Below are 23722 nucleotides of genomic sequence, written 5' to 3' on the forward strand. Positions count from 1 at the left end.
CCAAAATCTCCTCTCTCACCAATCCCCCTTAAAACCGCCCCTTCCCCTGACTCCTCTATCTCTCAAATCCTCCGCCCACGGCCCCCGATCTTCACCCACCTCAACCAGCCTCCCCTCATTATCAAAGCTGTATTTATACTTCATCTCCGTCTTCAATCCGCGTCCCTTCCTGAGCTCGCCGGGCTGCCAATCGCGACTCGTCTCCTTCGCGAATTCTGCAAGGCGCTGTTCTGAAACATCTTCAGGCACGGGGAGGAAGTAGAGGTTCGGTTTGACAGAGGACGTGCTGTGAAAGAGTTTGTCGAGGGTGGTGAAGGAGGCGGAGATATCTGCGGCGGAAGGGGTGGGCTGGGATATGCTTGCTCTCGGGCCCGTGGGCGCATCTACAGGCGCTGTGTTTCCTGTGCCGACTTCTTGAAACACTGCTTTGTCGTCGCCGGGGTATCCGACCTCGAAGCGCTTCGCGGGGATCGGTCGGCCGGATGCTCGCGCTTCTTTTTCGGCGGCGAGGGCGTCTTCTTCTTGTGTTATCCAGTCTTCTACACTCTCCTCGGGCACAAAGTCTACCCACAGCTCCTTCCTGTTCCCCTCGGGCGGCCAGATGGAGCCGTGGAGTGAGGCTCGGACGCGCGATGCGGCGGCTGTGGAGGTGAAGAGAACGAGTGCGTGGGTCTTAAGAGCGTCGAGGAAGAGGGATTTGATGATGGAGGCGTCGGGTGAGGAGGACGGCGGGGAGGCGAGCGTGACGAGGTGCGCGCGGAGCGGTTCGGGGCGCAGTGGACGCATGAAATTGCGGATGTAGAGGGCTGGTGTGGCGGGGTGCAGGGCGGGCGCGACTGGCCTGTCGTCTTGGAGAGCGTCTGGTGTGGTGTCGTCGGTAGCTGGGTTGACGAGAGTTTTGTAGCGATCTGCCTTTTCCTTCTTCATTGGTCTATTCTCGACTTCTGAGAGCTCCTGTGTGGGGGTCGCATCTTCTGGTCGCCTCTGCTCCATGACCACATCCCCATCTTCCTTGAGGCGCGCTTCCGGTGCAGGCTCCTGACTCGGTCGCGGCTTCTTCGCTTTGATTTCCTGCAGTGGTAGATCTGGCGAGCCACTCCGTCTCTTGCGCTTCTTCGAGTCGGCCTCCAACTCCTCCAGTGGGCAGCCTTGATGTTTCCGCTGTCGATCGCTCGGGTATGGGGAGTAAGTCCGCCTTTTCGACTGACGGCTCTTCGTTGGCCACAGGTGTTGCTGAGGAATCTTCCATTGTTGTCTCCCGGTCATGCTGCTTCAATCGCAGAGCTTCCGCAGCTGGTCCTGGCGCATCTGGAAGCTCGTCTTCCGCAAGTTCCTCCTTCTCGTCGCCATCCACCTCAGGATCGGCAGGTTCGGTAACATGTGGCTCAACAACGTCCTCAGGATCTGCAGGCGCAGCATTAAACACCTCCGCAGGCTGTATCGAACCTGGCTCGTTGTCTGCCGTTGTGTCTTCCGCCGATTGCTCAGTCGCTTTGATCTGGTCTGGTGGGGGTACGTCGCTATCAATGTGTGAGACATTTTCGCGGTTCCCGTCTAACGTCGCGGTCGGTACTGATGGTGGATCGCTCTGATCTGGTTGCGCCGGAGGGTCTGCCGTTGCGTCAGCCTTGCGCCTGCTTGTGTCATTTGACATGGACACACCGCCAGCTTCTTCCAGCGCAGGCGCAGGCGCATCTGGCTCTTCGTCTACATCTTGTGCGTCGTCTTCTTCTCCTTGCGCGACTGGCTCCGGCGCATCCTGCACGTCCTCTCCCTCCGCATCCTTCTCCTCCAATTTCTCCACAATCTGCGCCTTCCGCGTCAACCCCGTACTCGGAATCCCGCGATCCTTCAGAAGCTGCCGTAATTGCGCGACCGTCTGTTTGCCGTAGTCTGCCATGTCGCAGAAGTTTTTGAGTCGCAGGAGTGTTGCGCTTGATCGGAGATTGGACTTTAGAATCGTCAATGTAGGAGCGCTGTGTCAGAAAATAGTTGGTGCAAGGAGTGGAAGAATGTTTTTACGATTGCTTGGTGGATGCGAACGGCTCCTAGGCTGTCAAAGGAAAGCAACGCGTCGGCATATCATCACAGGGAACCCCTGGCCCCATTTTGTGGGGAAGGCGCCGACGCTCCGATCGACATCAAAACACATGATCAATGGCTTGGAACCTGAGAGTGGATCAAATATAATATATTCCTTCAGCATTTACACAAACGAGAAAACAAAGGGGTGGCTCGCTTCGAAGAGGTAATGCTAAAGCCAGCAAAATACACCCAAGTATTCCAACAGAAAAACCAATTGACGCCGTTCGCAATGCATGTCTTCTAATCACACCTCTTCCAGCCCAAGTTTTGTTTTACGTCTGCTCTTCTCTCGGACTTTTCGTTCGCGTTTTGGCCTTATCCTTTTCCACCTTTTCTTTTAGAACTTTCAACCTCTCTTCTGTGATGCGGATGGCTTCGTCCATTTCGCGCTCCTTCATGTTTGCGGGTGGTATGCGGATTTGGTCGTCGACGTCTGGATGTATCCTTCCACCTACTACAGAAGATTGAACACGGTCCAGGGCAACGCGGTCTTCTAACCACTTCCACAGCTCGGATTCTTCATGACGCCAAATCTCGTCATGTGCGACTTGTCTTTGTGCAGCGGACCATTGGTTTGGCCCGACAGCTGTTGATGCGCCACGGAAGAACCATGAGTACATGAGCAACACTCCCATAAGTGGAATAATGATCTGCGGCGTGAAGATGAACTCCAGAATATCCGCAACTGGCCCCAAAAGGCTGCGTAAGGGATCCAACATGCCCCAATCGCTCTGCTTTGCTTGGTTGGCAGGCGTTGGAGCGGACACTGCCGCTGGTGTTTCGTCAAGGATATTGGCTTTGGATCGCTTCTTACCCTTTCCACCCTTTCCTAGTCTTGCAGGTGCGGCTTTGGCGGTCACGGCGGTGCGGAGAGCGGTCGTCAAAGAGGTAGCATACGACATTTGGCCGTCATTTGCGCCTTTTTCAATCGGGCCTAGACAAGGTCAGCATATTTCAGAAGTGTGATAATCAATCTCATCTCACCTCTCAACCAACTCTTGCCGCTCCACTCGACCGTGAAGGTCATGATGAGCCGCGTGCTGTTGTTCGCTCCCCACATCAGGCAGTATCGTGTCTTCGTGAGGAAGATACTTCCACTAGGCACATCTGGGGTACCTGTACTGCAAAGCACAGTGATGGCCTTCTCCAGATCGTATTGCTCCAAGGTCATGGCAATATTGCACTTTGTCTGGCGCGGACCAACTGGTGCGAACAGAGGTTTGATGTAAGAGTAGTTGAAAGATTTCTTGTCTTCTCCGAGGCCTTTCTTGTCGTCTTCCATTTGCAGGTCTGTCGACTTCTGATCCTCAATCAACCATTTTCGCATAAAGGCTCCAGAAGCAGGTCCAAACATGAGGCTGTGTACCTTACCCAGAGGGGCTGGGATAGTCGTGTCGATAAGCAGTTTATCATAGTGCTGGTCGCTGTCCCCACAGTCCGTAGGGCCATGTGTCGCAGCGCCGGCGAAATCTTGACCTGCTGCCGCAGCACCATTTGTTCCAGCCTTGGCAGCCTCTGTAATCTCGCCGCTACCACCGAATGCTTGCGACACTGCTGCGCTCACTTTTCGCTGCCCTTCACCTCCGATCACAGAACCGGCCTCGCTACCCGCCATGCTTCCCTCGCCAGCTTCAGTGAAGCTACCGATGCCGTCGTCTTCTTCTGCGTCCTCGTCATAGACATCGTCGTCCGACTCTTGTAGAGATCCGTCGTCGCTGCCAATAGACTCGGCTTTCTCGGTCTTGTCACCGGTGCCGCCCGTGTCTAGCGTGACGCCGTTCAGTGAGGATTTGAGATTTGGGTGCGAGATCTTCCAGATGCCGATTATCAAGTCGTAGGTGGAGTCTCGCGCGAGGAACGAGGCGAAGACATTTCGCGCGTGTAGCGTTTGGATAACGATAGCATTCGGGAACAACACGGCAGTCGACTTCTTCTCAACCGAGACCACTTCATCAAAGCTAATAACGAGATTCGTGACCCAACCGAGGATGTTGCTGGAAAAGCAGAGGTGGCCCTCTGATACGTAAAGCCTGCCGTGCAGCAGAATTTCCTTCTGTAGTGCTGCGCTGTAGTCCTCGATCAAGTAGTCATCCTCTGGCACACTCTTGAAGAAGTTGTGGAAATCTCTATTTCGCTTTGGCGATGCAACTGCAAATCCCGTCCCATTAAGGCGGTTCCCATTCATCGCAGCGCTCGGGGCTAGAGCCGATGTACTGCCAGTTATAGCAGCGGCAATGGTGTTCCCGGTAGCGGCAGAGCTTCCCCTATGTCGTCTTCGCCGCCCATCACTGATACGACTGCGTATACTGCTCTGCCTCTGGATGGAAGACTGTGCGGGGGAGTCGGTAATCTCAGGCTGTCTTTGAGGAGACCCAGCGCCTGGCAATGATGAACCCGAATTAGCTGTGTGGGATCGTGGACGATCGTTCACAACAGAAGCAGGTTTATCCGCCGCGTACGCAGCCGAAACTGCTTGTGTGGCTGCCATATCTTCCGCCTTCGCAGAGGCCTCGTCCGTCTTTGTGGCAACGTTTGTAGAGGACGACATTGGGCTAACCTCGGTATCTGTGATCCCCAGATGGGCCAAGCTCAAGTTCCCAGATCCAAGAGTCTCTACGGCTGGCCTGCGTTTTTCCGTGTCCGCGTTCTGGTCTGCGCTTTCTGGGCCAATCACCTCTTCCACTCCGTCTTCCGTGTCCTTTTCTTCTTCACCCTGGGACTGCTGATTCGACTTGTTCTTTGCGGTGCTGTTGTTGACGATAGTGTTACTCAAGTTGTTCGCGGCGTTCTGCGCGGCAGAAAATACAGACGCAAAGAAACCGCCAGGGTTCTGGGGAGCGAATGCAGTCCCACCAGGGGTTTTCGCTTCCTCGGGGTGGGGTGTAAGCGGCGCAGTAATCGAATTGGAAAGCTTGCTAGGAGGATTCGTCGCGGATCGCACACGTCGGTGTGATATCATGTTCCCCGAGGGGGAGACAGTGACATTCGGAATCGATTGCGATGTGTTTTGCTTCACTCCCTCCTGCGAGCTTGTCGGACGTGTGGGCGAGACTGGCTTCCCATCGGTAGGAGTCGGTGGTGTGATCAAAGTCGTAGGCGCATCGGCGAGGTTCGGGGGAGTGGCAGGGAGTGTGGTGATGATACGCTTCGGCGCGGTAGAGCGAAGAGACGTCGTCGACTGCGTGCCGTCTCCCGTATGGATCTGCGGGGGGGATGCGGTGATGGGTTGATCGAGAATCTTGGCCTCGCGCTTCTTTCCTCCAAACAGCGCCCCGAGTCCACCACTTGAGCCCGGCCGTGCACCGTCAGCGTAATCTCCTGCCTTCGGAGACGCTGGCCGTCGATTGGGCGCGAATGCCTCTTTCAGCCTTCCAACTGGTGACGGCGAGACTCCTCGCTTGTTGTTTACAGGGGTGCCGGTGTGTCGCACGGGAGATTCTTCGGAGGCTAGGGGATCGCCGAGAGTGGCATCTGTGGTAGATCCGACCGAATCTATCGTCTCGGAAGTTATGAGCGGCGAGGACAGCGTAAGAAGTCCACTGTGGGATTGATGGGGTGAGATTTGGGGGCGTTTTGCCGGCCTTGGTGTTTCGGGGTCAGCGCAAGCCAAATGCGTACGTGGTAACAAAGAAATACAAGACAACAGTGCGGTATCGCAAATGGCGCTGAAGAAAACGAATGGAGTGAAGGATAAGAATGGAAAGCAAGTGGGTTGATGATGTCGAGAGGACGCGGTGGGGAGCTGGCCAGACTCAAGCTCCAATGAACCGTGCGCTTGGCACATCCCATCATGGCCGTCGCAACCGCAAATACGACAGGAAAGAGAATATGACTTACGTCGTATCTGGATCTGAGTCTTCTGTCAGCAGACTGCTGGCTGCGCTCTTGTGCAGGCCCAGCGAGTCGTCGCTGTAGTTCCGCGGTTCGGTGCCTGGGCGCCTCAACTGAGGCACGGGAGGAGTATCTTCAGCGGGATCCAGCTGCGAGTCCTGGCTTGCATGACTTGTAGTTGACTTCCTACGCTTATTGCGACCCTTGAACATCCTCGACATTCGGATGCGGTGCGCAGAGGAGGTGTCGCTGCGGCCATCGTCCGAGTTGCGGCTCTTGAGTTTGTCGCCCAGTGCGCCGTCTGTCGATTTGTGCAGATCATCGTCGCGGTTGTCACTGCTGTCGATGGAGACGGTAGATGACTCTGGGCCTTTTGAAGTCGCGCGACTACGTGGTGTGGAGAGGTTGTTGTCTTGCGCTGATGCGCGATCAACTGTCGCCATGGCGAGTTTAGCAGACAATGCGCGCGCCGAGGTCTGGGTATATTATGGTCCAGAGGATCGTGGTAATGGAAGGGATCGCGTTCAAGCTCGCATTGTTTCGATTCGTTGCTCGTGGGACGCGGGGAAGGGGGAGGGATCCGTGACGTATATGTAAACTCGGGCTTCAATTCAAAAGTCTATAGAAGCCGTGAAGCAAACATGATGACAGTATGCGACAAAACATAAGCCAGACAAGGAAAGCGGGAGAACGTCAGATCACTTCCAGGCAACCAGTTTGCTTCAGCTCGGGTGAAACAGCGCAGCCCACACGTTCCCGAATACAAGGATCGTCGTCATCGCGGAACCCCTAAGTAATGCCGACTCCGACACTACCACTATACAGGACCGACCAATGTTCAAGACAGAACGATGAGATTGTCAATCCTTACAATAATTAACAAAATTCTCAGGTCGAATACTTTGAACTGCATACCGCTTTAATGCTTGGCCAATCAACAAGTCCGTACCCTTGCATGAAGCACGGGTGCACGTCCATCCATCAGCTTGTCGTTTATTGCTGTGGAGGTAGGGAGTGCAAATAACACAAAACAGGTTGCGAAGAAGGCGAATCCTGTGTCCTGCGGAACGGTGTTGTAGGGTCTCTGCGACAACGTGTGAGCAACATGCTGACACGCTTGGGTCGCAGGTAAGCTTCACATCCACGACAGTCCGAAGCGTTAATTCAATCTCAGTCAGGCCAGAGATATCTTCGAAGTCTCTTTCTGGCGTGGCGATGACAAAGTCTTGAATTTATTGCCGGGGAGTTTCTAATACATCCAAAAAAGCTGGCGACCAGAAGACCTTGGGAACCTTTACGCACGGCGTTCACTCAGATGTATAAAACCAACGCAACAACAGGTCAGGCCGAGAACTAGAAACCTTGGAGCGATGTTAGGCGACGAAGTCTCACGGTGCAGTAGAAGCGCTATCTGAGCTGTAAGCTAATCTCGAGTCTCATCATGCAGCAACTGTAGGGAGATGCACTTGAGTCTCTTGATGAAGGCGACCGGAACCTCCCTTAATAGTTGCCCAAGTATCTGGACACAGACGACAAAGATCACTAAGGCTACCATCAGTGTCGCTACTCGAGAGGGGCCTCCCCCAACAGATATCCTTCGTCCCATCCTTCCATCGTTCTGCCCTCTCTAGCGAGTAAGTCCTATTGATAAACTGCGCTAAATTGTAACGCTATAGGTTCTTTGACTTAGAGCGCATGTCTGGCGAGTCAATATTCGCTGCGGCACAGTCTTTCGTACTTCAGTTTCCTTAAGCTCTTGCACTATGTTAAATCACAACCTGTAATGGAGGTTCCACGTCACGGCGCTCTCCTCCGCTGGCTACTCTGGAGGATTCCATACCACTTGACCACATGTCCGTCTCATAGACTGTTGAAGAATAATTCGATAAAACGAGATATGTCTTCTACAAACATGGGGTATGCATTTACGCGGAACTGGCGCCTGAACGAACTCGTTCGGAGCGATGGCAGCGGTAAGCATTTCCGGGCTCGCTTCAATGCCGATGTCAGAATAAGTCGATAAAACAGTACGGCGTTGAGATTTATCTTGACCTCGGGCGACAAATGGCTGATGTCAACATCAGAATCCCAACTCCTGGTACTCAGGTTGTTCTCATCATTGACAAATTCAATTGGTGCTCCGCCTCTGCGTCTGCTGTCGATGCTAATTCTTTCAGAGGCCCACAAAAGCTTTACTCTGGGTGTTGTTTGTCTGTCCCCTGTACTTGCAAAGGCTCTACTAGTTCTCAAGCGATGCAGTCATGCTAGTATCAGCCCAAAGAAGATCGATCAACCAGGCATGCTTGAAGGTGATTTCCGCCAAACGTAAGCAGATTGTTTCATTGCTGATAGTCACTATACCACCATGGAGCTGCTTAACATGCATTGTTAGGTTGGTCATTTTACCGCAAGTCATCCTTTCCAACATTGTCTACGTGTCTTGCCCACTAGGCCATGCGAACTTCTTTCACCGTGCACAGCCCATGTATAATTCACCGCAGCTCATCCCATAGCCTGGAGATACACCGGACCTTCCCGTCGTAACTCAACCTATTAGATCTCACTTTCACTTCATGCTCGTTTGAAATTCGCCGCTCGATCTCCCACCGCCGGACGGCCGCATGTTCTACCGTCCCGAGGCTTGGCACGCGCGTTCGCTACTATATAATCGCGCGCACACACGATACTCGCTCTCCAGAAACACGAACACAAACTCTTTGAGCGCACGCTCGCGTGCTCCCTCTAGAGTCGGCTCGTGTTTCTCTGACAGTTGGGAAAGACCAGCACCCTCCACCGTCAATTAGATTGAGCTCTTAAGTGAGCTCGACTGTTCTCGGTGAGTAGACTCTTAAGTGAGACTACAGACCACGGCCCCGTTTTAGGCTCAAGTTGCTTGCAGCTTGAAGTTAGAGCGGTTTCCGTCCGCTTCTGCTTAAATTACGCTTTTGCAGTCGATATTCTACCACACCCCCCTCTCATCATGAGTTTCTCTCCGAACCACGATGATTTCAGTGGCCAGACAGGTGGCAATACACCCGACCTTTAGTCCTTTGCTCCACCTAGGCTCCTCGTGCACCGTGTGCTTGAAAGCAGATCTAGTGAGGAGTCTATTGGGTGCTTTGTTCTCAAGGAGCGCGTCGAAAGTATGCATGTACATGTCACCTACACCCCATACTGAGGAGTTTCACAATGCCGCTCCTTTAGTATCATTTAACGTGTCTCCATAGGTTGCTCTCGCCCTATTTCCCTCAGTGGTCCACTACTTTCAACGATGGCGGACCAAGACTTCGATACCGTCATCAGCACCCTCGAAAACGCGACACCCAATGATCGTGTTGCGAAGATCTTGCTGAGCCTCCTACAGTTTATGAGGGTTTCCGCCGACAGCACAGAAGTGCAGCTTTGTCATTACAGCTTCACTATGGCACCAGACTGAACTCTTCGTCTTAACGATATGCTTTAATTGCATTACCAAAAAGGTTGTGAGAATGCTGCATGGTTTACAGACAATTTGATTCACGCAATCTTGGGTCTTGAAGTCGAAAAGCCGGACGATATCAATTTCGAATGCCACCTAAGCCATCTTCCGAGCGACTACTACAGCAAGATCTTGGGCGAGCAGATTGCAGCCGCAAACTGAGGTGAGGGACATGAATGGGAGTGGCCGCTCACAGACATGAAAACGACTCACAATCGCATGGTGGTAGCGATTGATCCTATAGAGGTACATTGGGTGACGGTCGAGTTTATCCGAGCCACAGCGAATGAACCAGCCAAACTGTTCTACTACAACTCCCTTCGATCCTGGAAGACAGTGACCCCGTTACTCCCCGGATGCTGTATCTAGCAAGCCTGTGGCCGAACTCGCCTTTGACAGGATTCAATCCGCTTGGATTTGTGATTGGAGCAGTGCCCTGTCCACAACAGTATGGCACTTTCGACTATGGACCGTCCGCTCTCTATTTCGCAACCAAGCACATTCACAACCAGCAAGTATGGAGAGACCTTGATGGTAAGGACGAACGGCACGAATTTTTTTCAGTCTCTTCGGAAAATATGTGCGTATATCCTCCGCAATAAGTGCATAGGTGCGGATTATCTCATATCGCTCCGAGCATTCCAGGATATCTTTGAGTGACAGGTAAGCTCGTTTCCGAATCTCAGGATCAAAACCACTTTCGGTCAGTATTCATCCTTCTTACTGTACACGCATCTAATTCGAGCGAGTGTCAGCTAAAGCATAGGTAAACGCAAGTTTACAAGTCTCGCACAATCCACTAGTATTCATTGCACGCTAGTACGTTAGCGCCCTTCGTTACAGCTAGCGCGAAGCACTTCTAATAAGCCTCCGCCCGACTTCAATTTTCTTCGTCTTCATCGCGCTCCCGGTATTTACGCCGGGCTCTCGGTCCCCTTTCGATTGCTTGCAATCGTCTGAGGTAACATGTATTGCCCGATCTCACGATCAAACCTGAGAGCTTTTAATTAAGCTCGCAGTAGAGAACTTTCAGACGCGTATTAGGTACGCGACTGTTTGTTCTTCGTCTATCTCTGTGTATTAGGTACATCTCAGACATTCGTTCGGACCACTGCTGGGTTAAGCGGTGTTGTCTCTTTCATTAAAAAAGCCCGATCTTCGGATCAAAACTCCAGCGCGTATTAGGTACGCAATGGTTTGTTGTTCGTTATCTTCGTGTCTTATGGACATCTTAGGTATTCGTTCGAACTACGCCATGAGGTGGTGTTGTCTTCCTCAATTCCAGTTTGTTTAACTGCTTCACTGCAATACGCGTCCTGGTAAGAACCAGCGCCCGGCGCTGAACGGCAGTAATCGTCTGCAACATACACCAGGCGAGCTTCAGCATATCGAGGTCATCAACGCTCCAGATGGCAGCAGTACTGCGCGTCGTCACGAGCGACGTCCATTCAGGTCACTGCCACATCCGTCGGTCTCGTTCGCCTTCCCCGCAGAACAGACGACCAGATCAACGCAGAGCTCTTCCACAGATACGGTCACAGTCACGATTAATGGAGGCTCACTCGCCGTCTCATAGATCTCGTGATAGTCGACAAGCACAAGCGCTCGATGAGTCGCCAACAGGTAGGCACAGCCAACGGTCTCGCTCGCCCAGCAGCGGTTCAAATCGCCACAGTACTTCACGGCGTGATCACAGACTTCGGTAGAAACCGCAGACAGGTAGTTCCTGTCGCCGAGAAGAGTCACCGGGAGTAGGTCTTACATGGACGATTTCGCGCTCCCAACGGTACGATCATGAATACGCTCACCCTCCGGGCTCCAGATCGCCTTGGTACTGCAGGCCGTGACGACAGATGTCGGTCAACGTCGCAGGCAAATAGGCAGTCGTCATTTCGGCTCGCCAAACTGCGCTCCAGACTACGACAGTACATTGAGCGTGATGATGATCTTGTTATAGGAAAGCGTCGTCGCCTCATGAAGGCATCAAACCGCTCAGAATCTCTGCATCGCAGCAGCTATCGGCCTCAGAAACCAGACCACCGCTCTTTGAGACAGCAAGGTGAGCCGATGGGATATAGACCGCCTCGACCCCAGGTGAACAGCGAAGGCCGATGGACACCCGGCAGCATCTGGGAGTCTTGTTCCATCTATCCATGCCATCGAGATGTTTGTATTATATCTTTTCATCAACAACGGCGTGGCACAAGAGGCGTCAGCCCATCTGATAGCCTGGAACTATACACAGGTCGTTGCCGTCGCATCGAAAATGTCAGAGTACTGCATACAGTTTCAGGTCATCGACAAGACCATGATTATTTCCTTCTCTACGGAATATGAACAGTGCCTCAACCCATGCGACTCTGGTAGCATCATCTCACCAGTGAAGAGACCATTCAGCTACCCACGTCCCGAGTCGCATCTGAGCCCCAGGGTCAGCAGACTATGAGTTCGGTGCAAGCGACAAGGGTTCCACGGTGCAGGATATGCTCCGCCTGGATTCAGAGATCTGGAAAACATGAACCCGGCCAGACATGCGCCGTGTCATTGAAGCAACCCTGGAAGTCGTTCCCAGTACGCCTCGCGCCGACGACTCGTACTTTGATCTCTACGACGCAGAGACGCCGCATACCATATGTTGTCAACTACTCGGGAGATCGACCAGGTGGCGGCCTATTCAACATCCTCAAGCTATATGTGGAGCTCTGCCGCTGCAGTAGAAGTCTGGCGATAGCGTGAACAGCTCCAGCCCGTCAGTTGAGCTGCAAAGACCGATTTACTTCCTTCGTCGGACTGGTTTCGAACCAACAACAAACACTATCAACTGGTCGAAGTACGAGACGGGTTCCAGCAAGAACAAGACGTATTCGAATCTGAAAGACGTCGCAATATTGCGCCAGAGCAACGACATACACATAGAGGTAAGTCTCTGTCGTTGTAGTGATGATTGAGGCTTTAGCTAATACGTCATAGCGCCATTTACTAGCGCGCTTGCATCCAACGTGATGAATGCACGCGCACACACGACATCTACACCTACGCATGAACATGTCCGCATATCACCCACGACGCAACGATGGAGTCGGCAGCCCTCACCAAAGCGCACGAACATGCGAGGACGGCCGCGACTGCGACCTTCGATAACAGAATTGCGATCGCGGGGCAGGAACATGAAAGCGCATCAGCAGCATTCCAAGAAGCTGTCCAAGATACTCATAATGCCGAGGTAAGTTAGATTCTGTATTTGCAAGAAGCAGTCTAATACATCTGTAGGCCCTGCGCATCCTCAGTCTTCTCGAAGACCACCACCGACAGCTCGCCGGGTTGATTAAAGAAGCCCCGCGCAAGGAGAAGCAGAGCAGCATTACGACCCCAGCTTCCGGGAGCACCGCGAAAAGTGCGACATCCAAAAGCGCTGCGAGTAAAAGCGCATCCTCATCCACTACGTCGTCGACGCCTACGACATCGCGCCGCAGACTGCCACAGTCATCGATAGCCAGCAACCTCGCTGAAAAGCGTGGCATACCTACGGCGAGGAGGACCACGAGTGGAACGGCTGTGAACGTCGCTGGTGCAATAGGAGGTCGCGAGGAGCAAGGGGCGACGCCAGTGCGTGATCTACTTGCACAGCAGTCACAGAAAGCAGAGTCGGCCAAGTCCAAGGATGCGTCGAAGCAGCAGAAGGACTCCGGAACACTTCCACCTGCTTCGCCTCCAGCTGAGGACAACTTCCGTCGCTTCTACTCGGCATTTGGGGGCATCATCTCTACCATTTCTGCCCCGCTCGCCTTCACATCCCTTCCGCTAAATCCTACGCCGCCCACGCCAGCCGCGGAGCCACTCAAAGAAGAGAAGCCAAAACCAAAGTCGAACACACGATCACCGGAGGCTTCGCGCACAGTAAAGTCATCAGTGCCTGATCTCGCCGCCCTCATCAGCAAGCCTGCTCTGCGCGCTCTGAGAGAAGATGGCTCCGCTCCGATGGGGCCGAACGAGAGCTTCTACCTCGTACCTGGCACAGCTTCCTATGCCAGTATCTTGCAAAACAAGAAGGATGCACAAAATCAGCACATGAGTTCGATCGATGAGGGCTCCGGGTCCATGAAAGGAAGTTCGCACGAAGAGTTCGTCGATGCGCGCGAGAATGTCGGCCCACCGTCTCCCACAAAATCCCGGCATACGCGGAATAGATCTGGATCAGGAGTCACGCCACAACGCAGCATCCCAGCAGGACGCGGTTCTGGCCTAAAGACCATGGAAGAACTCGCTCTTGAAAACGAAACGCTGAAGAATCTTGTCGATAAGCAAGCCAAGCGCATTCAGATGTGGGAGCTCAACTCGCAAAACAGCTTCAACGCACTTGCACAGTCTTTCCGAACTCGCGGTCCAGGCAGTCGAGGACCAAGTGACCCAAGCGCCCTTGCTCAAGCCTTGTCTCAAGGCTCGAATGCTGTCCCGGCGCTCCCATCACCACCCATATCTTCGAGCCAACCTGCATCCCCCGGTCCTCGGCCGGACTCCGACACGGCGCGCAGAATCGCCGATCTCGAGGCCCTACTCGCCAGCCAGACTGCCAAGGTCGACGACCTAATGAGCAACAACGAGCGCCTCGTCAAACAAAACGAGAAAAACAATCAAGTCATTGGCAGATATCGTGAGCAGTGGGAGAAACTGAAAGCTGGCGCAAGGAAGAAAGAACAGGAAAGACGGGAGCGGAGGGTGGCAGAAGTCAAAGCTGGAGAAACAGCAAAGGATAGCGAGAGTGGTGATGCAGATGTTGACGCTGAAGGCGACATTGAGGTCGAAGAACCTGGCTTTGGAAAGGCGTAATGGACTCGTCAAACATGCCCTATTGTACATATATAGACGCCGAGACGTAATGATACCCAAGGACGGCGTGCCGCGGAGAATGATAACAATCTTTCAAAGATCAGCGACTTCAATTTTTTACCTTGGCCGGTGCCGACATCGGAAGTGGGCCTTGAACTGAGGCTTGTCAGAATTGGGTCGAAAGCGAAAATTGTCCAGCTTTTACCCCTCGCATAAGAGTGAGATCATGCTCAGCTTTGACAAGGTCCTGTATGGGTTCGCGCTGCAGTGGAGCCGTTGAAGAGCATGTTGCGTACGTGAACAATGAGCTGCTTTGACCAATCAGAGAGCTAGGATTTGGACCAACTAAACACGTCATTCGTTCTGCCCTTATCGCAGGTACCGCCGATCTTAGCGTGTAGCGTGAAAATTGTCCCCTCTTCTTGACTCCCTAACATCACACCTGAACCACACAGCTTCATTGTCTATACTTCACAACCACAAACTCAAGGGTCCTTCATACCCGCCCTCTTCTGACTTCCTCCGCTGATAATACCGCGCTTATGCGTGCTGCCTCTGTCTTCACTTCCCAGGTACACTTATTCCTTTCCTTGTCCCATTGCTACACCGCAGTTTGCTTAACCCATCAACGAGCGGTCGATGTTTTTGATGTATCCTCGATCACTTGTGACTCATGTTCTGTATTTTGACCATGGCTAATTGTTTACTATAGGATTACATCTCAGGTATGATGTCGCCCGACAATTGGCGCATGGAGCGTCACTCTGACTGCTGTACAGATCATCTCTGGAAAGCCTCAATTAACTGAAAGCCACTCATACACCGTCATACCGCTTATCACTCCCGTCAATTCCACTCAACATGTTCTCGCACCTCCTCAAGCCCGCCGCCCGCTCTGCAGGTCTTCTGGGACATGTGAACCGCCGCTATCTCGCTACCGTGCATACAAACACCGCTCGCGAGATTCCTAAGCCTTCGCGCAAGCCCACTCCGATTTCACTCGAGAACGCAACATTCACAATCAAGGTTTGTATCCCCGTGCAAATTTCATCCCATATTGCTCACCGCTTCTAGAATGGCCCAATCTTCTCGGGCAAGTCCTTTGGCGCAAAAGCCAATATCTCCGGTGAAGCCGTCTTCACCACCTCGCTCGTTGGATACCCCGAATCCATGACCGATCCCTCCTACCGTGGACAGATTCTTGTCTTCACCCAGCCGCTGATCGGCAACTACGGCGTTCCCTCTTCCGCCCGCGACGAGCACGGTCTGCTCCGATACTTTGAGTCTCCCAACATCCAGGCTTCGGGTATCGTCGTTCAAGACTACGCCTTGAAGCACAGCCATTGGACTGCTGTTGAGTCTCTCGCACAATGGTGCGCTCGCGAGGGTGTCCCTGCTATCTCTGGCGTCGACACTCGTGAGGTTGTAACATATCTCCGTGAGCAGGGGTCATCTCTTGCTCGTATCACCGTCGGTGAGGAGTACGATGCAGACGAGGACGAGGCCTACATTGACCCTGAGGCCATCAACCTGGTCCGTCGTGTATCCACCAAGGCTCCGTTCCACGTCAGCTCCTCACTCGGCGATATGCACGTTGCTCTGATCGACTGCGGTGTCAAGGAGAACATCCTCCGCAGTCTCGTCTCACGGGGCGCCAGCGTTACCTGCTTCCCCTTCGACTACCCCATTCACAAGGTCGCCCACCACTTTGACGGTGTCTTCATCTCCAACGGACCTGGAGACCCCACTCACTGCACTTCGACCGTCTACAACCTCCGCAAGCTGTTCGAGACCTCCCAGCTTCCCGTCATGGGTATCTGCATGGGTCACCAGCTGATCGCCCTCGCTGCTGGAGCGAAGACCATCAAGCTGAAGTACGGCAACCGCGCTCACAACATTCCAGCTCTAGACCTCACCACCGGAAAGTGCCACATCACTTCGCAGAACCACGGATACGCCGTGGACCCCACTACTCTTACCAGCGAGTGGAAGGAGTACTTCACCAACTTGAACGACCAGTCGAACGAGGGTCTCATCCACGCCTCCCGCCCCATTTTCAGCGCGCAATTCCACCCCGAAGCCAAGGGCGGACCGATGGACTCCTCGTACCTCTTTGACAAGTATATCCAGAACGTCCAGAGGTACAAGGATCACCAGTCATCCTTCTCCGAGAAGAGCAACAAGCCCAGCCCGCTTTTGGTCGACCTCCTCAGCAAGGAGCGTGTTGGTGTGCACCCTGCTCAGCCAGACTTTGAGATGCATGTTCCAGGCAGGGTTGAGCAGGTGGATGTTGGTGGACCCGTTGCGCCGCCGTACCAGCCTATCACTGCTGCCGCCTAGGTGAATGAGTGTTTTGGCGACGTGATTTGGTATTTTGGTAGTCTATAGTTGGAAATGGCGTTTCATGATGAGTTCTATTACAAGATTGATGCCGGAGGAATGACTTCAGGTGCGCTTTCATATTCATGTACACAGCAAACAGCACTATAAATTGATGAAAATCGTTTCAGCTGCAGGCCGAGCTCAATTTTATGGCGAATGCTCTACTTCCTCATGATGGCCAATCAACTTTACAGAAGTGCTTCACGTGTAGGGGGAAAAGCTTGTTGAAACCATGAACCCGAGCTCATGCTGATTGTAATATATACAGGAGAATAATCAGTCACCACGTATCTCATCTCACGTCATCCCCTGACGTTTCTACCAATTTAGACTGTAATCTTGCCCGTAAGCTTAACATCCCTCGAACTAGCGCCGACAAACACGCCGAATTCGCCCTTGGGTACAGTCCACTTCCTGCTGCTCTCGTCCCACAGGCTCAAATCCCTGCGGCGCAGCTTGAACGTCGCCGTCCCGCTCGCACCAGGCGCGAGCTTGAGCTTGTTGAATCCACGCAGTTGCTTGGGCGGCTCGCCGGTGCCGGACGGGTAGCCCAGGTACAGCTGCGGGACCTCTGCGCCCTCGACCTTGCCGGAGTTGGTGATCGTGGCCGTGACGGTAGCGACGGTGTCGAAGAGGTCAGCTGGGCCACCGGGGATGATTTTGCCGGTGGTGGGGCCGGCGGAGGGCGAGCCTGAGATGCTGAGGCCGGAGTACTTGAACGTAGTGTACGACAGACCGAAGCCGAATTCGAAGCGGGGCGTGATGTTGTTCTGGTCGAAACGCCTGTAGTCGATGAACAGATCCCAGTCCTTGTCAGTTTGAGTGGTGGAGATGGTCGTGCCGTAGTCGGACTCCTTCTTCGCGATGGTGTATGGGAGTTTACCGCTGGGGCTGGCGGCGCCGTAGAGGATGTCGACGAGCCCGTTTCCGCTCTCTTGGCCGGGCAGACCGGCCCAGACGACTGCGACGACGGACGGGTTCTCGATCCATTCTTCCATCAGGATGGGGCCGACGGAGTGGACGACGACAATGGTGCGCTTGTTGGCTGCGGCCACCGCCTTGACGAGCTCGTTGCCGTTGTGCCAGGCGTTGAGGTCGTTGCGGTCGCCAGCGTTGCCTTCGACGGTGATGTAGCCTTCGCCCGAGTTGGCGTTGATGCAGACGATGGCGATGTCGGCGTTCTTGGCGGCGGCGGCGCCTTGGGCGGCGTTGTCGTTGGGGGAGGAGGTGACGTTTGTTCCGTCCTTGGCGGCCTGGACTTTGATGGCGTCAAGGGGAGCGATTAGGTAGGGGTATTCGACGGAGGCGCTGCCCCAGCCCATGCCGAGGGTGCCGTTGTTGCAGCCGCGGTCGACGCAGGCGTTGGGGCCCTTGGGGTCGACGATGGAGTCGAGACCGATGACGGCGACGGACTTGGGCTTGCTGAGAGGAAGGGAGCCGTTGTTGTTCTTGAGCAGGACGATTCCATCCCTTGCGGTGGCGCGAACATTGGTCTTGTGGTTACCGCCAACTTCTTGGGGACCAATCTGCCAGGAGTTGAATGTCGCATTCGGGTAGCCCTTGTCCTGGCCGAGCAGGTACCAGGAGGAAAGGACGCGCGTGACCATGTCGTCGAGGCGGGATTGCTGGACCTGGCTGCTGTTGATTGCAGTCTTGAGTTGAGGGCCCCACAAGATGTTGTTACCGGAGAAGTCGGTTCCAGGCATGGTCATGTCAAGACCGCCGTTGGCGCTGCCGGTCGTAGTGTGTTGAGCGTTCCAGTCAGACATGATGTATCCGCGGAAACCGAGTTCCTCCTTCAGCATCTTGTTCATAACAGAGTCACTCTCACAAGCCCACGTGCCGTTGAGCTTGTTGTAACTGCACATGGCAGCCGCGACATTTGAGTGGACAGCGTCGATGAATGGCCAGACATACAGCTCACGCAGAACTCGTTCGGGCACATCCGAGCTGATAGTATCTCTGCTCAGCTCCTGCTCGTTGGCAATCCAGTGCTTCATGGTGGCCTGAACACCAGCTTCCTGCATGCCCTCGACTGTTTGTGCCATGAAGATACCCTGAAGATATGGGTCATGGCCGAAACCTTCCCAGTTGCGACCGCCTTTAGCAAATTTGCCAAGAGGGCCGGAAGTAGGACCCAGTTGAACGTGGACACCCAGTTGCTTCGCCTCGGTTCCGAGGAAAAGACCGCGCTCACGAGCAAGGTCAACATCCCATGAGCTCGCAACGTGAACACCGGCCGAAAAGGCAGTGGCGCCCTGGATGTAACGAATACCCTGGGGTCCATCTTCATGGTGTTAGCACTTGTCCAATTCAAAACGCTAGGTATTTCTAGCTGAGGTTCACTGACCCTGTAGACAGAGGGAAGGATATCCGATGGACTTCGCGGGGTAGGTGTTGCCAACACAGTTGGCCTTAGACCATCCTACACCTGTGACGATACCAATCTTCTCGTCCTGCGACAGCTTTGCTAAAGCAGCAGTTGCTTTGGTGTGCGCATCGTCCCAAGAACCAACAGTACGTTTGGTCGACTGCTCCTTGGCAGGAATAGCTGTTGTGTTTGTGAGCATTATGTAACTTGTTCACGTCCTGACCAACATACCAGAAGCTCGCGTCAGAGCGGTTGTCGCCAACACGGGTAGAAAAAAGTTGCGCATCTTGAAATCCCACGAGTACTTCTTGAAGGAATGCGAAGAAGTTGCCGTCCTCATTCAGGGTCAAGGCCCATTATGTACAATTTCCCCTTTTCCTAACCCCAGGACCCAGGAAACCCTGAACCGAGGAAAGTAAGACTTCGATATTGCTCATCTTGGCCGTGCTTGGGACCAAGTTCGAGTTTCCTGGGGCCCCATAGCAAAGCGTTGCGCCCAAACCAGATCGGCAAATTGGCCGTTGTGTCAATTGAGGTGCTAAGTTTCCCCCGGCCCGCAAACCCAGACTTGCCGGGATCGTGGCCAATCACAAAGTTTGCTAGCGCAACGTCCTTGAACATGAACTGGGGACGCAATATCTGCGTTGTCAAAATGTGAAGAGTGGATGCACGGTGGATCTGCAGGGTGTAGGGTAGTTTTGCGGCTCAAGACGGAGGGTTCATTTCATGAACACGTTTGATTCGACAACTCATTGCTAGTCGTGCACCCCGCTGCTTGGGAGTATGCCGTCTGACGTGAGGGCTACACTGCAGCGAATGCTGACCACTTCTGTCGTCGCAACGGGTATGTGTCTGCCCCTGAAATATCGCGTCGGATTGGGCCGCAGACCCGTCAACTTGACCATGACCCAGGTTTTCTCCCGCTTGCTAAACTCTTGGAGACGGAGGCAGATCCACATGCTGTGCGCACATTGGTGTAGAATGTTTGCTCCATTATTGCCGGCAGTTCCAGTCAGATCAAATCCTCGGATGAAGTACCTGTGCTATAGCAGCTGACCTCGCGTGAAATAATGTACCAGGGTGTCGTTTCACGAGCTAGAAATTCCGAGGGTTCTATCGGCCCGGCTTTTGCATGTGCTCCGGGTCCGCGGTAGTCATCAAGGTCCGTAACTTGATCTTCGTGAATTCAAGAATAATCGACATATTCGCAGTCGTCATCCAAACGCAGGCAATGCGCACATGAAGGTCTCTCCTCTGTGCATTTGCGCTTCCTGGCTTTGCAGTTTATGCAGCCATTCTTGGAACGCTTCTTTGCGCCAGTCACTTCGTACTGACATGTCCAGAGTCCTCTCTTGCACTGATTACACGTCGGTTTGCCTTCGTTGCACTTTATCTTCTTCTCGCGACATCGAATGCACGCTTTTCCTCTGACTGGCATCGGAGGTGGAGACGGCTCTAGAATTTGGGTCTTCTTCCGTGATGCTGAGGGAGAAAGAGCTTCCTTGCTTTTCTTGTCTTTCTTTGCGGACAACTCTGCAGAAGCTGCTGAAGCGTCCTTCTTGCGCTTGTTCTTTGTAGCAGCTCTCGGTGCTTCGGGCGAAGTTGACATGTCAAGATCTGGATCCCGGTAGTTGTTCTCAACATCTTCTTGGTCCTTCTTTTTCCGTTTCTTCTTCTGCTCTTTGTTGCCGTTCATCGATTGATTGTTCATTGCCTGTGGAGTAGAAGTGGTCTCTAATGCCAGAGCAGGCAAGCTGCTAGTAGAGTCAGAACGTATTCAACAGTGTAATGAGCTTCAAACAACCACTGGTTGTATGCGGTTGCCATGGATGCTTTTGTTGCAACATACCTCTCTTCGGCTGGCGGGCTGCTATGGATCGGATTGTGTTTGTACACTACGTTGATGGCTTCGCGTTTGATGGAGAATTTGATATGGATAGCACCACCGCAACCATATCCTTGCAGTTGTGGATCGCCCTCTTTCTTGGGCTGGGCCTCACAATCGTCGCTGTTCTCTGGCTTCTCCTTTTTCTTCTTGTGGCTTCTCTTGTTCTTGAATTGAACACTGTCTCGACATACATACTTAAATCGGGCACCGTCGCCACCATCTTTACTCTGTGCTGACTTCTCTGCGTACTTGAAGCCGTCGGCGTCTTGTATTGCTTCAATGATGGATCTGCGTCACGTGAGTGAGCATCGCACGTAGTGCAGCTATGATCTATATACCTCGCAATGGCACGCTGCACCTTGAGTCGATCTTTACCGTCGATATCACGGCAGAGCGCATAGTCGACTGTGATGCTCTGCAGGTACTCGGCTGGCTCGATGAGTTCGTTTAGAGATGGTTGTTGGCCCACGGGGATTGTGATGGTCGAAGCTGCTCCAAAGATGAACTCGGTCACGGTTTCTACAGGTATCAAGGCAGAGGCGTTCTTTTCAACCTCTGTATACAATGCCGCGTTCAGCGACTGGTAAGTGTTCAGCAGGATTTACGGGTTAATTGAAGGAGGCTCGCACCTCTAAAGTCGGACAGCGGTAATAGACATCAGGCTGCAGCCCTCGATGATAGCGCAAGTCTAATTCATCTTCGAGGTCCTCCATGATGATTGAGCCGGCCTTCTCGCACGGATGCAGGTGTGAGGCATACGGTTGAGGAGATTAGAACGGGGAAACGTTGTTCCTTGGAGCTCTAAATGTTTTAGTGGGGTCTTGGCAGAGCTGATTGATAGGACTCGGTGCAGAATGTGGACAACCACTCCGTATGTGGAACAATGCAGTCGATGGTGATGGCTCATGGCTCCGGTCAATGTAAAGTCATGCAAGTGGTCTGCCTGTAGGACAGTCGCAGCGTTTACAATGCGCGAGGCCGGCATGCATTCTGCCACGTTATTGCGTGCACGGACCCAGATCTCGAGTGATGTTGATGAAATCAAAGGAACGCATAACGAGATTTGAAACGCGATGGTCTGGATGGCGTCGTCTCTGCAGGCCAAGGGCACATCTCAGTCGTCCATGGGGATGCTGGGCGCTGGTGCAGAGGAGTCTGGACCCAATACGAATAATGCAGCTTCCAACATTGAATTGTGTACACCGACTAGCGCCGTGAACTAATGAATGGACCATCAACAACAGCTCGACCGCGACTCCTGTAGTACTGTAGCCTCCCTCGACTCCGCTGCGCCTGCGTTTTTGTTCGGCCCTTGGTGTGACCCCGACCGCTCGCTCGCTCCCACGTTCAATCGCCCGCCGCTACGTTTCGCATCTTGACCAGGCGCTGTCGCAAGCAACGCCGCAGGCCCGCACGAGGACTCAGAGAGGTGCCGTACGCACTGCGCATGCTGCCCGTCGTTGCCCCAGCCGCTTGACTGATCGCTCTCATAGCCGCGTCTTCGCTCGTTCGTTTGACCCCTCGTTTGGATAGCTCCCTCTCCGCATATCCCAGCACGCGATCCTTGACTGTTGCTGCGAAACATCCACCACCGCCTATTCTTCGACACAGCATTCCTCTACCGCCGAATATCCATATACCCACTTCAACATGGTCGTTGCGACAATAAAGTTCGTGCACTGTCTCTTTGCGACTGCTTCTGCTACTGCGCCAGGGTCCAGTCACTAACACCATAGCTCCGCAGGTGCGTCGTCGTCGGTGACGGTGCCGTGGGCAAGACATGTCTGCTCATCAGCTACACCACCAACAAGTTCCCCTCGGAATATGTCCCCACCGTCTTCGACAACTACGCCGTGACCGTTATGTGAGACCCCCATCCCTGGGACCCCACCCACTGCACACTATTTGGAAGGAGGAGCAGCGGGGGGACTCGTGCTTAGCGAACTGCTGCTGACGCTGTGAAGGATCGGTGATGAGCCATATACCCTTGGCCTCTTTGATACCGCCGGACAGGAAGATTACGACCGCCTCCGACCCTTATCGTACCCCCAGACCGACGTCTTCCTCGTGTGCTTCTCCGTAACCTCGCCCGCCTCCTTCGAGAACGTCCGTGAAAAGTGGTTTCCCGAGGTGCACCACCACTGCCCTGGCGTGCCATGCTTGATTGTCGGTACACAGGTGGATCTGAGGGAAGACAACTCGGTAAAAGATAAGCTGGCAAAGCAAAGAATGGCGCCAGTAAAGCGCGAGGACGGCGAGCGAATGGCACGCGAACTCGGTGCGGTCAAGTACGTCGAGTGCTCGGCTCTAACGCAGTACAAGCTCAAGGACGTGTTTGATGAGGTACATCTAGGACATCACTCCCCCATGTCATATCACTAACACACACAGGCGATTGTAGCAGCGCTCGAGCCACCGTCAACTAAAGATGCAGACAAGAAAAAGAAGAACAAGAAATGCTGCGTTTTGTGAGAGAGGGTGTAGAGGAGTACACGTACGGGCGAGCATTTGTGGGAGCTTTAGTTTGCAGATCTTCTTTGAATGGCGTGAGTTTTCTGGATACCTCTTCGGCTTTAGGCGCCCTTTGCAAGTAGCGATTCTGTCAAGCTACACCAATTCGTATTCTCACCAGTTTTTTTTTATCTCATCCATCCGTTCCCTAGCAGCATTTACACTCAAGCACGTGACAGTAAGGCAAGGGCAGAGAGAGTCGGCTTCTGCAAGATACTGGTATCAGAGCAGGAACCTGACCTGCGATTCGGTCGGTCCATTTCTTCTTTATCTATCACATCATTGAGACTGGACACAGTGCACTGTACATCTCAAACAGGGAAAGTCTTTTTCAAATGTTCTCTTCACT

General features: G+C 53.4%; 11 protein-coding genes across 11 annotated transcripts; 5 read left to right on the top strand and 6 right to left on the bottom strand.

Annotated features, from left to right (window-relative positions):
- Positions 1-15: 15 nt before the first annotated feature.
- On the bottom strand, positions 16-1900 carry SNOG_12981 (hypothetical protein; the record flags this gene model as incomplete). The annotated part of the gene is given in 2 exon segments (XM_001803143.1): positions 16-1071; positions 1091-1900. 2 exon segments carry the CDS (start codon positions 1898-1900, stop codon positions 16-18), a joined length of 1866 nt encoding a protein of 621 aa, XP_001803195.1.
- A 275-nt stretch (positions 1901-2175) lies between these two features.
- SNOG_12982 (hypothetical protein) lies at positions 2176-6359 on the bottom strand (the record flags this gene model as incomplete). The annotated part of the gene is made up of 3 exons (XM_001803144.1): positions 2176-3019; positions 3070-5556; positions 5957-6359. 3 exons carry the CDS (start codon positions 6357-6359, stop codon positions 2358-2360), a joined length of 3552 nt encoding a protein of 1183 aa, XP_001803196.1. The 3' UTR covers positions 2176-2357.
- Positions 6360-9187: 2828 nt separating this feature from the next.
- On the top strand, positions 9188-9556 carry SNOG_12983 (hypothetical protein; the record flags this gene model as incomplete). The annotated part of the gene is made up of 2 exons (XM_001803145.1): positions 9188-9320; positions 9423-9556. 2 exons carry the CDS (start codon positions 9188-9190, stop codon positions 9554-9556), a joined length of 267 nt encoding a protein of 88 aa, XP_001803197.1.
- A 1269-nt stretch (positions 9557-10825) lies between these two features.
- Positions 10826-11285, bottom strand: SNOG_12984 (hypothetical protein; the record flags this gene model as incomplete). Its single annotated transcript, XM_001803146.1, has 2 exons — positions 10826-11120; positions 11203-11285. The coding sequence occupies 2 exons, from the start codon at positions 11283-11285 to the stop codon at positions 10826-10828; spliced, it is 378 nt and encodes a 125-aa protein (XP_001803198.1).
- Positions 11286-11925: 640 nt separating this feature from the next.
- On the top strand, positions 11926-12397 carry SNOG_12985 (hypothetical protein; the record flags this gene model as incomplete). Its single annotated transcript, XM_001803147.1, has 3 exons — positions 11926-12056; positions 12135-12312; positions 12365-12397. The coding sequence occupies 3 exons, from the start codon at positions 11926-11928 to the stop codon at positions 12395-12397; spliced, it is 342 nt and encodes a 113-aa protein (XP_001803199.1).
- Positions 12398-12561: 164 nt separating this feature from the next.
- SNOG_12986 (hypothetical protein) lies at positions 12562-14221 on the top strand (the record flags this gene model as incomplete). The annotated part of the gene is made up of 3 exons (XM_001803148.1): positions 12562-12617; positions 12682-12788; positions 12888-14221. The coding sequence occupies 3 exons, from the start codon at positions 12562-12564 to the stop codon at positions 14219-14221; spliced, it is 1497 nt and encodes a 498-aa protein (XP_001803200.1).
- Positions 14222-14701: 480 nt separating this feature from the next.
- Positions 14702-16699, top strand: SNOG_12987 (hypothetical protein). Its single transcript, XM_001803149.1, has 3 exons — positions 14702-14805; positions 14999-15247; positions 15296-16699. Exons 2-3 carry the CDS (start codon positions 15083-15085, stop codon positions 16559-16561), a joined length of 1431 nt encoding a protein of 476 aa, XP_001803201.1. The 5' UTR covers positions 14702-14805; positions 14999-15082; the 3' UTR covers positions 16562-16699.
- Positions 16700-16929: 230 nt separating this feature from the next.
- On the bottom strand, positions 16930-19173 carry SNOG_12988 (hypothetical protein; the record flags this gene model as incomplete). The annotated part of the gene is made up of 2 exons (XM_001803150.1): positions 16930-18879; positions 19033-19173. 2 exons carry the CDS (start codon positions 19171-19173, stop codon positions 16930-16932), a joined length of 2091 nt encoding a protein of 696 aa, XP_001803202.1.
- A 179-nt stretch (positions 19174-19352) lies between these two features.
- SNOG_12989 (hypothetical protein) lies at positions 19353-19933 on the bottom strand (the record flags this gene model as incomplete). Its single annotated transcript, XM_001803151.1, has 2 exons — positions 19353-19652; positions 19799-19933. 2 exons carry the CDS (start codon positions 19931-19933, stop codon positions 19353-19355), a joined length of 435 nt encoding a protein of 144 aa, XP_001803203.1.
- A 227-nt stretch (positions 19934-20160) lies between these two features.
- SNOG_12990 (hypothetical protein) lies at positions 20161-21575 on the bottom strand (the record flags this gene model as incomplete). Its single annotated transcript, XM_001803152.1, is given in 6 exon segments — positions 20161-20688; positions 20824-20841; positions 20871-21039; positions 21058-21150; positions 21201-21442; positions 21492-21575. The coding sequence occupies 6 exon segments, from the start codon at positions 21573-21575 to the stop codon at positions 20161-20163; spliced, it is 1134 nt and encodes a 377-aa protein (XP_001803204.1).
- A 569-nt stretch (positions 21576-22144) lies between these two features.
- On the top strand, positions 22145-23523 carry SNOG_12991 (hypothetical protein). Its single transcript, XM_001803153.1, has 4 exons — positions 22145-22532; positions 22607-22726; positions 22827-23205; positions 23254-23523. The coding sequence occupies exons 1-4, from the start codon at positions 22513-22515 to the stop codon at positions 23332-23334; spliced, it is 600 nt and encodes a 199-aa protein (XP_001803205.1). The 5' UTR covers positions 22145-22512; the 3' UTR covers positions 23335-23523.
- Positions 23524-23722: the final 199 nt, after the last annotated feature.

The sequence above is a fragment of the Parastagonospora nodorum genome (assembly GCF_000146915.1).
Source record: "Parastagonospora nodorum SN15 chromosome Unknown scaffold_24, whole genome shotgun sequence".
Lineage (NCBI taxonomy): Eukaryota > Fungi > Ascomycota > Dothideomycetes > Pleosporales > Phaeosphaeriaceae > Parastagonospora > Parastagonospora nodorum.